The sequence below is a fragment of the Rattus rattus genome, chromosome 8 (assembly GCF_011064425.1).
Source record: "Rattus rattus isolate New Zealand chromosome 8, Rrattus_CSIRO_v1, whole genome shotgun sequence".
NCBI classification, from domain to species: domain Eukaryota; kingdom Metazoa; phylum Chordata; class Mammalia; order Rodentia; family Muridae; genus Rattus; species Rattus rattus.
The window spans coordinates 47,768,270-47,782,820 of record NC_046161.1 but is presented as its reverse complement, the minus strand read 5'-3'; the positions used below and the strand labels follow the sequence as shown (position 1 = coordinate 47,782,820).

Here is a 14,551-nt window from a genome sequence, read left to right as displayed (position 1 = left end):
CGGAGGCAGGAAGACCAGAAGTTCAGGTTCATTCTCAGCTACAGTGGAGACCAACCTGGAATACACAAGACCCTGTCTCAAAAATGTCTAAAAAGCTACAGAAACCAGGCACAGTGGCTCCTACCTGTAATCCTAGTACTTGGGGGATGGAGGAGGTGGGAGACTTAGGTGGCTGAAGTAGTAGGATTGTGAGCTCAGTGCATAGTGGATACCAGGCTATCCAGGGATATATAGCAAGACCTTTTGTTGAGAAACAAAAGAGTTACAGAATCATTAAACCCTCAGGTCTCATCTGGCTCACTTTCATCTCCATTCACAGAACATGTTGATGTTAAGTAACATGTTAACACGTTAAGTAACATGTTAACACGTTAAGTCAGGGCCGTGGCACGTCTCCTCATTCGCTAACACTAAGACAATTGGCCTCTGTCTTTCTCCACAGTACAAAGTGCAGACGTAATATTTTCCCTTCAACCCAGAAAGAATAAAGCCAATCATGGGCTGGTGAGACGGCTCAGTGGGTGAAGGTTTGCTGGGTAAGCTTGGGGGCCCCGAGTTCAATCCTTGGAACTCATATAAAGGTGGAAGGAAAGAAGTGAGTCCATACAGATGTCTCCTCCACACAGTGCCATGGCACACTCGCACACACAGTAACAATCGTAATAATTTTACAGTAAGTCTGTGAAGAAACAGGGACAAGAGTTTCCCCGTTGTCGACACCTCTTCCTGGTGTGTCCAGCAGGCTCCTTCAGAGAGTCTCTCTGTCCTGCTTGACTTGCAAACCTCCACGTCTGCAGTACAGAGCCACACTTACTTCTGCGTTCGCGTCCATTACACATCAGAATTCCTGTCGACATCACAGCAGCGAGCGCAAGCTAAATATTTATGCTTGTTTTGCTCAGCAGTATTTGGATCTGCTCTAGTGTAAGAAACCTCAAAAGTGGTTGACGTGTGTACATTGTCAGTGACTTCAGAAGATGTGACTGTGCCGGAAAGCACCTATCACCCACCTGTGTTCAGGACTTCTTCCAATGCACGGCTTCCCGATAAAACTAGATAAACTTATACAAGTACACGTTCTCTCCTAGAAAGCATAGAAGCCAAAAAACGTCCAAACCCTCTCTCACCTGGACACTGGTCAGAGTCGTGTACTGGTACGCTCTGACGATCAGATAATTGGCTTCCACATCAGCAAGCCCAAGGAGAGTATACTTCCACCATTTTCTTCTCAAAATCTCCAGAAGGTTATCACTGCCTGGTTGAAAGAAAGCTGAGTGAGTAGAAGTCACTTGATATGACATGACATGGCATAACATGACATGACAAGGCATGACACGACACACATCAATCTGTAGACCAGGAAGTCAAAACGAGGGTCTGCTATGGATTTCAAATCCTGATTTCAGTGACCCAGAGGCTAGACATCTGTGTCATCACCACCAGGACTGCCTAGCAGGAAGCTGAAGACCACACAGTTATGCAAGGAGAACACCAGGGAAGAAGTGGGACACGAATACAACATTCAGGACCGGGGATGGGGCTCAGTTGATAGGGTGACTGCCTAGCATGCAGAGTCCTAGGTTCCATCCCCAGCACCACAGAGACCAGGCACAGTGGTACACAGCTGTAATCAGGAAGTAGCGATGGGAGGGCCAGCAGTTCAAAGTTAGCCATGGCTATGTAGGAAGTTAACGGCCAGCCTGAGACATAAGTCCCTGTCTCAAGCAATAATAATAAACAATATACCCATCTATGGGCATGACTAAAGCCATTTCTGGCAAGTCACAGACTATTCTGGAAAAGAAAATGTTTTGACACTCTAATAATTGCTTATCAAAACCCCCTAGCATGAGTTTCTTTGAAGAAAACATAGCAAGCTCATTCTTAAAAAAAGACATATTTTCAAGTGAAATTCGAGCCAGCAATAAGCTTGAGGAAAGCCTTAAATGATTTTTTTAAAGATATATCAATTTATTTTATATATATGAGTACACTGTCGCTCTCTTCAGACACACCAGAAGAGGGCATCAGATCCCATGACAGATGGTTGTGAGCCACCATGTGGTTGCTTGAAATTGAACTCAGGACCTCTGGAAGAGCAGTCAGTGCTCTTAACCCCTGAGCCATCTCTCCAGCCCTAAATGAATGTTTTTTAACCACCGTACACACCACAGTTCTTTTGTTTTAAATTAAATAGGATTGACTCATCTCTGGATTCACAAGAGATCAAGAACTGGCACATATGTGGGGGAGGCTTTGTGGTAAGATGATCTACAAAGAAATGGCAGGGCACAGTGGTACAATCCAATCCCAGCAGTAAGTGGGTAGAGCAGGGTGAGTCTCTATGAGTTTGAAGCCAGTTTTGTCTACACAAAGGAGCTCCAAACCAGCCAGGGCTGTATGATCGAGAATAGAAATGAACAAAAGGAAGGAAAGAAGGAAGGAAGGAAGGGAGGAAGGGGGGGGAGGAAGGGAGAGAGAGGGAGGAAGAAGAGAGGAAGGGAAGGGGGAAGGGAAGGGGGAAGGGAGGGAGGGGGGGAGGGAGGGATCTAAGAGGCAAAACAAACCTTTGCTTCCTTAAGTTACCTTTGTCAGATATTTTACCTCAGACATGAAATTAACATAGTAACCACATGGCTATCACTTCTTGGCATTTTGGCTAAGAACATTAATCAAGTAACTGTAGTAGAATAAAATAAGGTAGAAAAGACTTCTCCTGCTACCTTGATCTGGAGAAATGGCTGAAACAATGGGCCGTTGACCTTCCCAACCCACTGACTGCCTGGCAGGTTTCTGTAAAGTCATGCTTACTTGCCAGCCCCTCCTGGCACAAAATGAGAATACCAACTGGACCCAGCACTGAAGCCCTTCAGGAGCTGTCCTGGCTTCGGTCCACAGGTAACGTCTCCTGGCTTCCGCTCCGGCTGGTGTTGGTGGTTTATTCCAGAAAGATTCCTACATCATAAAATTCCAGCCACCAAGAACATCCTGAAAATCCAGAGCCGCTCCTCAATGCATGACAGAAAAGCACAGGACAGCCATGGCCTCAAGGGACCACACTGATGTGTCTGTGAATCACATGGTCTTCCTGAAGGCAGTGCCTCCAAAGGAAAGCAGGGTCCAGCTCTCACGAGTCAGCTACTTCTGCCAAACCCCAGATACCACCCTGGAGACCTTGCCAGCTAAGGTACCTCAGTGTGTTTCTCCGTTCTCACTACTGGCTTCTATTTCCTACAGCAGTGATGACAATCAATCGTGACAATGTTATAGGCAGGTCTGCTGGCTATAATCCCAACTACTCCGGAGGCTGAGGCAGGAAGGTTAAAGGTTCAAGAACCACTTGGTTAAGGTGTTTACAACAACGTTTTAAAGCTTGACAGAGGGCTAGAGAGATGGCTCAGTGCTCACAATCAGGGAGAGTTCAGCTCTCAGAACCAGGGAAGAGGCGGCATCCTGCACACATGCATGTGACCCCAACTCCAAGGTGGGTGCAGTCGGGAGGGTCGCTCAGGCTTGAAAACATAGATCTAAGCTCAGGGAGGGACCCTGCCTCAAAACCAGGAGAGTACTGCAAAAGAATAGCCGATGCGTTCGTCTAGCCTTATGCATGCCTCAACACACATGTACACCGAGACTCACGTGGACACAGGACATGCAACAAATAAATCTTCAAAGATGGAAAGAGAGGATTGGGAACAACACTGTAAACTCAATCCCTAGAAGCATGGGAGGGAGGGAGGGAGAGGGAGGGAGGAGGGAGGGAGGGAGGAGGAGGAGGGAGTTATTAATCTAGCATCACAGGAACTGACTCCCTTAGCAGGTAACAAACATATTAGTAGTTTTAAATGATAGAAATGGAAATACTGCACCCTCCTAGTTGGTTTAAGTTACACACACACACACACACACACACACACACACACACCCCACATACACACACACACACACACACACACACATACACACACATACACACACACACCACATACACACACACACATACACACACACACACACCACACACACACACACACACATACCACATACACACACCACATACACATACCACATACACACACACATACACACACATATACATACCACATACACACATGCGCACACACCACATACATATACACACACCATATACACATACCACATGCACACACACATACCACATACACATACATATACATACACACACATACCACATATATGCACACATACATACCACGTGCACACACATACACACACATATATATACACACATACTCAAATATACACACACATACATACATGTATACACATACACGCCACACTTACACATGCAGAAAAGGTTTTAAAAAAAGAAAAACATGAAATGGATGGACCAGTGAGTCCCCCGTTTGACATACCAGATTGAAACGCCAGCATCACGGTGTAAACCAGGAAGAGCAAGCAGTAGTTGATGAAACTCTGAAGCATGGGCGTGTTCACTCTGTACTTTTCTGCCAAATACTGGCTGGTGATGGCTGTGCCACAAATACACAAGGACAGCATCTGACCCAGGGCTATGGTCTTCAAAATATCCCTAGAAAATAAGAAGGAACTCAGATTGACTTGGAAGAACCTGTAATTCACACATACACACACTTTCTGCTATCAACACAACATGAATTACTGTGGAAATAGGAATTATTCTGTTTTATTCTAATAATTATCCTAAATAATTATGCTTTATCATTCATGCATATGTGTACAACGTGTATGTGTCCTGTGTCTGTATGTAGATGTGTTTGTACATTCATGTGTGGGGTTCAGAGGACAACCCTGGGTTTCCGTCTTCCTGTTTCAACTCTGAACAGCGTTGGTTTGGTTCACCGATGTGTACTCCAGCGGTCTGCAAGCTTCCGAGAGTCTCCCATCTCCTGCAGAACCACTGGGATTGCAGATGTCCACTACCAGCTCTCCGTGGGTTCTGGACATCTGCACTTTACCCACTGGACCACTAATTTATTCATTTAATTTAGAGGCACAGTCATGTGACCCAGGCTGGGCTTGTACTTGCCACGCAGTGGATAATGACTTTGAACTCGTGATCTACCTGCCTCCACTTTCCTAAGGCTACTTAAGGTCACGTACCACCACACCCAGTTTATGACGTGCTACAAACAGAACCCGGAGCTGCATCCACGCTAGGCAGACATTCCACCAGCTCAAACATATCCCAAGCCTCTTGATTTCAGGGTATTGCTTACCTCGTGAGCACAAGGGTTGAGTTAACATAGTTTGAAATATTTTATTTTTATTCTTTTATCTTTCTCATACCACCCATTTCCAAGAAGACTCACTCTTCCATTCAATAGCCATCCATTAAAAGATCATTTTGTTGTCTTAGCTCTCCGTGTACTACTGGGGTGGGGTGGGAGTGTATCATATATGTGTGCCTACACACATACACATACAGAGCGAGAGGGGGAGTGGAGGAAGAGAGGCTAAATAAATTATTCTTTTTTTAAAGAAAAAAAGAGGAAGTGTCAGCAAAATGGCTCTGCATATTAAGGTGCTTGCTACCAAGCCTGATGGCTTGAGTTCAGTTCCCAAGCCTGACATGGGAGAAGGAGAGAACAGACCCCGAGAGTTGTCCTCTGATCTCAACACACGCACCGTAGCCATTACCCCCCCCATACACACTCACAATAAAGAAATACATATCTGAAATAGGAGACTGAGGAAGGAGGACCACTTACAAGTTCAAGGACAGTTTAAGCTACAATGTGAGTTCGAGGTCAGCCTGTGCTACGAAGTGAGACTGTCTAAATAAATAAATAAGTAAAAAAAAAGGGGGAGGGAAAGGGGGTGGGGGAAGGGCTTGGAAAGCAGGCAGCAGTGGAGGACAGGATGTGGCTGTCATTTTCGGAAGACAGGTCGAAGAGAGTAAGAATCAAACTGAAAATTGAAGAAATCTAAGAGGCACCCAAGGTAGCTCTGGGAGGGGCCTGATATGACCTGAGCACGCTGCAAGGTTTGCCTGAAACGCCCTAAAAATCTAAATACCTTTCCAGAGGGTGGGGAAGCAGGATTTGAGAAGGGGTCTCACTGTGTACGCATCTCTGGCTGGCCTGGAACTCTGTAGACCACGCTGGCCTAGATCTCAGAGCTCCGTCTGCCTCTGCCTTCCAGATGCTGGGATAAAGGCATGCACCACCTCGCCGAACTTAAACAATACTTTTTAAACTTAAAAGAAATCATGGATATAAAATTTGAATTCTTTATTAAAGGGAGCTTCGAATCAACCTAACTTGTCAGTCTTTCCAGACTGCACAATAAGATTAAGAGGAGAGCTGTTACAAGGTGCAAACCCTAGATGTAGCCCTCAGTACCTCAAAAATAAACAACCAGATATCACACAAATATCAAAGGCTTAAACGTTTAAAAAATGCAGCCACAGACATACCATAAAAGCATGGAAGAATTTTTAAATATGTTGTTGCATTATTTACTGTGTGCCTGCACGCGCACTCAAACACCTGTGGAGGCCGGGGAGTAACGTGCAGGAATCTATTCACTCCTACCATATGGGGCTGGAGACGGAATTCAAGTCACTTAGTTTAACAGCAAGCACCTTTATCCAGTGAGCCCTCTCACCAGCCCCCAAGAGTTTTTTCTTTTAATATTGACTGCTGGGGTTCTGTGGGTGTGGCCTGTTCCCTGTGCAGAGTTCCTTCCCGCAAGGGACTCTGTGGTTTGTGAGGTAGCTACCCTTTCCTTACTGATCTCTCTCCCCAAATCCTGCCTCCACACTAAAACAGCCCCTTTCTAGATTCTGATCTAATGGAATCACTCCCTGGCTAAGGCCTTAAGTGGGTCCCCTCTGCCCTAACATGAGAGCCCAACTTATTCAAAGTCCCACCCAAGCCTGGCCTCTCTCCTCTCATCACACCCCTTCCTTGAGCGAAACTGGCAAAAGGTGGGTATTCACACTAGAAAGCACAGAAAATGCAATCAAGCCCTGAGAAGCTAATCAAACCCAGACCATGGTCCACATCCCATAATGATCTTGATAGCAATGATATAATGTGAAAGAGGTGAGCGTAAGAAATGGAGACGCTGAGCCCTGTTCACACATTGCTGAATTCCTACAGCCCGCTCGTTAGTCTACAGCAGCAGCACAGTTAAGCAAGCCATCCCCCAACAGTGAAGTATGACAGAGAGAGAGAGAGAGAGAGAGAGAGAGAGAGAGAGATCCAAATTGAATTCAGAGACTTAAAATTACAGCAACAACGAACTTCTCCTGGCTCTAAATCCTAATGACCTCATCTATAATGGATTGGGGGGGGCTGGAGGGAGGTGGAGGGAGGGGGCTGGAGGGAGGTGGGGGAGGGGAACTGGAGGGAGGTGGAGGGAGGGGAAAGGAGGTGGAGGGAGGGGAGGGAGGGGAGCTGGAGGGAGGGAGAGGTTTAAGAAAGAAGAGGAAATGATGGAAGGGCTTCAGAACCATCTCAGGCCCCACAGGCATTTTACCAAAGGGGCCTAGTCAGACTGCACACCATACAAAACAGCTAAAGGAAGCTTCTGGAAACAACATGCATCCCGCTGTGGACTATATCCTGCCGGTCTTTTCACACAGAACCTCCACTGAAGTGAACTTCAAAGAGCAGGATGTCCACAGCCTACAAGGTGGACTTCCCAGTTTCTGCCTGCTTGCTGTGGGAGCAGGGTCTCCAAGAGCCCATGACCTCAGGCAGGAGTGGAAAGACAGAAAACAGGATGAGTATTTTACTCTCTGCCTTGCTTCTGTTTGCATATTTCTGTGAATTTGAGAACTTAAAAAATAAGAAAAGGCACGTTATTCCCCTCTCTTCTTTCATCCAGAAAACTCTAAAGTACATAGCTTAGTATTTTTCCACTCCAAAACACCAAAATACAGCAGTGCATTGCTTTAAATAAAATTATATTTTCTTTTATTCACTAAGTAAATTCTTTTAAAGCTTTTATTACCATATATTAACCCCCTTAACACCTTCCTCCTCCGAATCAGTCACCTTCCTCCATGGTGTGTGTGTGTGTGTGTGTGTGTGTGTGTGTGTGTGTGTGTGTGTGTGTGTGTGTGTGAAATAACTTAATTAGGGTTAATTACAGGAGCATAGGCAGCTAACTTGCCAGTAGCTGTCCTGCCGATGAAAATATGTCTCCTTTCCCTAGCAACCATTAGCTGCCTACAGCTCTCCAAGGCAGGTTAGAGCCTTAGGAGTCTCTTCCCACTTCCATAATGTGCTAATAGGCCCAACCACGTTGAGGTCTCGTGAATTCATAATTCAAGTTAATCATGGCTGCTACGAGTTCACGAGTGTAAGACCCGTGTTATGCCTGGAGGGCAGCAGCCGTTCCACAACACTTTGCCCCTTCCTCCAGCTTGTAACATTCTTTCTGCCTCAGTCAGTCAACTGCCCCAAGCCCGAGGCACCTACAATTATTTTCAATATAAATATTCCCAGTCCAGATTTTTTTGCTGAACCCCTTATCTATAGTACCCCACAGACTCACTACAGCTCACACTCCAAAAGCTAAGCTCACCCTAAGCTCCAAGAGCAGGAAGACACTGTAGCCGTCATAATCAGCGCAATGTCTGCTACACTGAGGGCGCCTAAGGGATGTTTGCCATTGTTGAACATCCCCAAGTTTCTGTTTCTGTGAGGATCTAGACCAATCACCAAGGACCGGGACTTCCTGGAGAAAGTTCCCACAGGAAGGGAGGATAGGCTACTTCCTGATAAACTTCAAGGGAAATTCAAAAAAGGTCACCACTTGGTATTGTGCCTAATTTAAAGACAAATTAGACACAATGACATAAGAGACAGACACAATGACCAGTCTCCGACACTTCTCATAATGACCACCACCCCTAACCCTGGCATGTGTGCAAAATGCCCACCACCCCGTGTCCAGCTGCTCTTTAGAATAGCTCCAAGTTGGACCAGACGTCCGTCACTTATGTGTATATCTCAAAATCATCAGAGGCTAAAAAATAAGAGTATAGCCAAAAACTCTGCTCAGAGCAACTTAACCATATTCTAGGGTGGCATAAACATCAGTGGGTTCTACTGAAGCACCTCCTGGAGAAGCAGGCGATGCAATGAGAAGGGCAACTGCTCAATTATTCTCTCCTCCTCATTTGATTTCTTTTAAAAGAGGTCCAAAGGACAGATAAAGTACATCACTTGACTGTGATCCACGGCTCCCCTCCATGTCTCAATAAATCTGTGGTGCCAAGTCCCAGCTGAAGACAGGTTTTCAGGCTTGAAAGCTGAAAGGCGTCTATGGAGTGTAGTTTCTTTGGGGAGATTCAAACACCTAGTTTGCCTACTACCTGTAGAGGAATACTCATTAACCCCAGCGCGAACCTGAAGTGTGAATACCGGGGTTTCACACTTCACACATAGGCTACCCCGTTCCGTTCTCAGAGCACTTACATTATATTTAATTTAATATTAACTAATGAATTATTTAATAATAATTGAGCTCAATTAACTCAAGTAGATTTTTCTCCACACAGCATGACTGATGGTTGATCTTTGCCAATGAAAATGAGGTTAGAGCTGGCATGAAAACACACCTTTGGGTGTGTACATGAGAGTTTGTTTTGTTTTGTGTTTTCAGAAAGGTTTTGTGGAAGAAGGCAGATCCTCTTGGAGCGCGGATAGCACCATCCGGTGGACTGAATAAAGGGAGAAAGTGAGCACGAAGCCCGGTGTGTGGCTCTGCTTCTTAACTCTAGGTGCCCTGCGACCCTGCCAGCTCCTGCTCATGCCAGCATTCCTTCCCTGCCATGATACCCTCAAACTGTGAGCCAAACGAGCCTCCTCCCCGTGCTCCATCAGGCATTTTGTCCCAGCAGCCAGAAAAGCAACCAACACACGGAATGGCAGCCTCGGTGACTGTTTTGCTTCCTTGAGAACTCAGCTATGGTGGTGATGAGCACAGCTCTAGCCCAGCACCTTTCGATTTTTGATGGGATATAAACCACCTAACACCTCTGTGTAATTGCCAGAGCCTTGAGATTCTCTATTTCCTCAGAGTTAAATGCTAAGGTATAAAGATGTTGGGAAGGTGGTGGATTTCAGAACTGGGGTGGGAAGTAAACAAAACGGATCTGGGCCATCTCATCACAGCAAAACACAAGAGGTCTGGGGCTGGAGAGATGGCTCCGTGGTTAAGAGCACTGACTGCTCTTCCAGAGTCCTGAGTTCAAACCCCAGCAACCACATGGTGGCTCGCAACCATCTGTAGTGGGATCTGATGCCCTCTTCTGGTGTGTCTGAAGACAGCAACAGTGCATTCATACATTAAATAAATAAGTCTTAAAAAAAAACAAAAAACAAAAACAAGAGGTCTGAGATGTAGCTGACAGAACAAAACATTCTAGTTACAGTAAGAGTACCTCAATGGGCCAAAACAGTTATCAGCACAGCAAGGATGCCTGGGTGGGCCAAAACAGATGTCGGTACAGGAAGGATGTGGCAGGGAGCTGAGACACATAAATGTCTGAATCTGGACATAACAGCAAGCACCAACTTTCAAAGGGGCACTGCTTGGCCCTGGAAAGATTCATTACCTAAAAACTGTAAATGAGAGGAAGCAAGAAAATATTATCCTGCCTTTTCTATCCAAGTGATGACCCACGAGGTGGCCAAAGGGTTGGTGAAGGAGAGCTTGTAGAAACCCTGGGAAGTTCATGAAGATGAAATACAGAGACGAGATCACTTGGTTGGCGCCCCTTGAGAAGCCCCACGCCCATCTCCCTGGTGTGTCTTACTTTCTTCCCAAATGCCTGTCTTTCCCTTAATGCTTTAAAAACCCCCATTTCACAAGCTTCAACTGTGCTTCTTCTCACTCATCCTAAAATTCTTTTCTGCCACAAAGTCAAGAGTCAAAATCCTTAAGAGATAAAAAGCACTTCAGCTGAGCGGTATTTCCACGCACGGGCCCTGACTGTAAGAGGAGAACGAAGGTTCAGGAAGAAAGCGCTACCACTGAGGATTTGCCAAGCAGCCTCAAATCTCTCTTATTGTGGTTTTTCAGGCTAGCGCCATGCCCAGCCGGCCAGTACAGGGCTTCTAGGAATCTGAACGCTGGTCTTCCTGCTTGCACAGCTATGGTTTAACTGCTGAGCCACCTCCTGGTCCCCACAGTGACTTGTACTGCACTCTTGAATGATGCCAGATAGCAACAGTCTTAGGACCCAGAGGGGTCTTGACAATATGTCACTCTGAAAACAATGACAGACGGAGGTAGAGCCTCTGTCCTCATGGCTTCACAACACAGCAGTGAAGGACAGGAAAAAAAACTACAGAGAGTGGGGTGGACGTGCTTAAAGAGATGGACAGCTAGAGAGGGATTTCATAGACTCAAAGAATCAAAAGTCACTTAGGTCAAGAGAAGAGCTATCAGGGATGAGGAGGTAGGTCAGAGCATGAAGACCTGAGCCCAATCCCCAGAAGACATGTAAAGAGTTAGGCATGATGACACATATTTGTAACCCCAGCACAAGGAAGGCAAAGTCAAACAGGTCCCTCAGGCTGGCCCAGCTCAGTCAATTAGCCCCAGGTCACAGCAAGAGACAACCTTTGAAAAAAGGGGCCAGAGATGTCTCTGTTCTTGTTGTGCTGGGCGATGGTGGCACAAGTTTTTTTTTTTTTTAAGATTTATGCATTTATTTTATGTATGTGAGTACATTGTAGCTGTCTTCAGACACACCAGAAGAAGGCATCGGATCAGATGACAGATAGTTCAAAGCCACCATGTGGTTGCTGGGAATTGAACTCAGGACCTCTGGAAGAGCAGTCAGTGCTCTTAACCACTGAGCCATCTCTCCAGCCCGTGGCACAAGTTTTTAATCCCAGCATTCAGGAGGCAAAGGTAGGCTGATCTCTGTGAGTTTGAGGCCAGCCTGGTCTACAGAGTGAAACACACAGAGAAACTCTGTCTCAAAATACTAAATGGATGGATGGATGGATGGATGGATGGATGGATGGATGGATGGATGGATGGATGGATGGATAGATGGATAGATGGATGGATGAGTGGATAACCTACCTGAGGAACAATACTCAAGCTTGTTCTTTGGCCTCCACACCACACACACATATGCACATACATTTGCACCAGCATGCGCACACACACACACACACACACACACACACACACACACACACACACACAAACATACAAATACACATGCATACAAGGGTGTTGGGCCCTACCTTGGTGTTTCCCTCCTGCCTCGCTGAGCCTTTTAGCCTGCTATAGCAAGAAGTTGTTTACACCCTTGGCAGCTGCTCTTAGCCCCTGATTTGGGGCTGGGATTTTCCATGGCACCCTTCCTCCCCACTGAACCTTCCAGCTTGTTGTTGTTTAAGAAGTTGTTTATGCCCCTGATTGGGGCCCGGAACTTTCCACCACACAGACTTTTCCTGTTTTCCTGGTTGGGGATTTTCACCTGCCTTCTTGTTTTCCACGACTTTTGCCTTCGGTATATAAGGAGATCTCAGTAAAGCCTTGGTGGCACTCGCTAAAAATGGGTGACCCGTGTACGTGTTTTCTTTCAATCCCACAGACCTACTCCTGATATTCACACACTGGCAGCGCAGGAGCCGACACAAGGGATAGAGAGAAACTCCATGGGAAGCATCTTCTCCAGCACAAGTGTGGAGGAGTAACTCACCCAAGGGAATTGAGCTTCTTTCAAGCCCATGGTACAACTAGAAACCAGCCAGTGGCAGTTGGGACTGGTGATTACAAAGAATGAGTATGTGTGGAAAGCTAAGTAAGTGAAGAGGACTGAGGAAGACTGCCCTGGTGCCAATTATTGCTACATTTTCACCAAATGCAGACTGTACAAGCTGCCCCACAACTCACTGGTAACCCCGGTTGACCTTACACAATTGATCAATCACCTGCTTCAGCAGCCAAAATGTTGGGTTTATAGGTCTGTAACCTGCCCTTAAAGCTACTTGTTTCAGTGTAACCTTTTTGGTCCTGTGACCAAATCAAATGCAGGAGGGAAGTAAAGGCCATTGCACAAATACCCACATTCTTTCCTCAAACATGTACACAGGACACAGGTTAAGAATTTAGAGCTAAACCAGGCAGTGGTGACACATGCCTTTAATCCCAGCACTCGGGAGACAGAGGCAGGCGGGTCTCTATGAGTTTGCAGCCAGCCTGGTCTACAGAGTTCCAGGACAGCCAAGGCTAAACAGAAAGTCCCTGTCTCAAAAAGCAAAACAAAAAAAGAGCCTTGAGCCAGGGGACATTGTCCTGGTTCATTATCCAGGAAGGCCCAATATGGAAGATCCTTTCTCATCTATGGTCAGAAAGACCAGAGACTCTGGCTTTGAGGATGAGAAAGAACCAGAGACAAGAAGTTCAGGTGACTTCTAGAAGCTGGCAACAAAGGACTTGATTCCCAACTAGAGCTTCTGTGAAAGGGTACAGCTCTACCAGTACTAATAATTTTGGCCCAGTGAGGCTTCTGTTGGTTGGCCTTCTGAGCCACAGAACAGAAAGGTAATAAAGTAGTGTCGCTTTGGCCATTAAACTTAATGAAGATGAAATAACAGAAACACGATCATTTTATAAGCCGTAATCTTAAAGCCTGACTACAGGCTAGGCACGGTGGCACAAGCCTGTAATGGAGGCACTTGAGAGGCGAGGCAGTTTGTTAGGACAGGAGCAGGTAAAGTAACAGAACTAGCTTTGTGTGAGTCGATTTGAAACAGTACGAGTCGCACTGCTAGAGCTGCTTCCACTGCTCTTAGTAATTTGCTTAGGAGAAAGATAATCACATCAAATAAAGAGTCTATTAAATAGCTGCGGGCAAAGCCAATCAGGAGCCACTTTGGATTAAAACACCCAGCACTTGCCAGGGCTGGGGGGAATAAAAACCAGGCCTTCAAGCTAGAAACTGAGAAACAGTTTTATACAAACAAAATTAAACTTGTAAATCTGCTGGTTTCTTCTTACACAATAAGTTCTGTGTGAGCCTCGGATAGTCAAAAATACAGAGGGCGCGTTAGTAGTTTCTCTGCTCCTGTACAGTAAAAGATCCCAGGGGAAGTGCCGGGCACCGTGCTGAGGTCCCACATGTATTAGCTCCCTGGATTTTCACACAACAGGAAGAGTAGACTTTTTCTTTGCAAAGCTCACATCATCAAACGTTGTCTAGCCAAGTTCCTATGTCAAAGATCAAAATACGAACACTAAAGTCCAAAGATGATACTGGAGTCTGTCTTTGTTTTTTTTTTTTTTTCATTCTGCCCGGTGCAGAAGATGCAATCATGAAGAAGAACAGAGGTAAGGAAAAAAGATGGGGGCTGCAAGATGGCTCAGTGAGTAAAGGTGCCCTGAGATCCACCCTGGGATCTGCATGGTAGGAGAGAGAACTGACAACTGTGGCTTGTCCCCTGGCTTACACACACACACACACACACACACACACACACACACACACACACACACACACTCACTCACTCACTCACTAAAAGAGAAAAATAAAAAAGGAAGGGCCTAG

General features: G+C 45.9%; 1 protein-coding gene across 1 annotated transcript in view; it reads right to left on the bottom strand.

The window, feature by feature from the left end:
* Positions 1–14,551, bottom strand: part of Slc35f2 (solute carrier family 35 member F2) — a 43,531-nt gene that overhangs the window by 10,814 nt on the left and 18,166 nt on the right. The window contains exons 2-3 of the mRNA XM_032911156.1: positions 4,395–4,570; positions 1,128–1,255 (exon numbers count right to left, since the gene is read on the bottom strand). Coding sequence (XP_032767047.1) covers positions 1,128–1,255; positions 4,395–4,570 — 304 coding nt within the window. The remainder of the gene's footprint in view (positions 1–1,127; positions 1,256–4,394; positions 4,571–14,551) is intronic.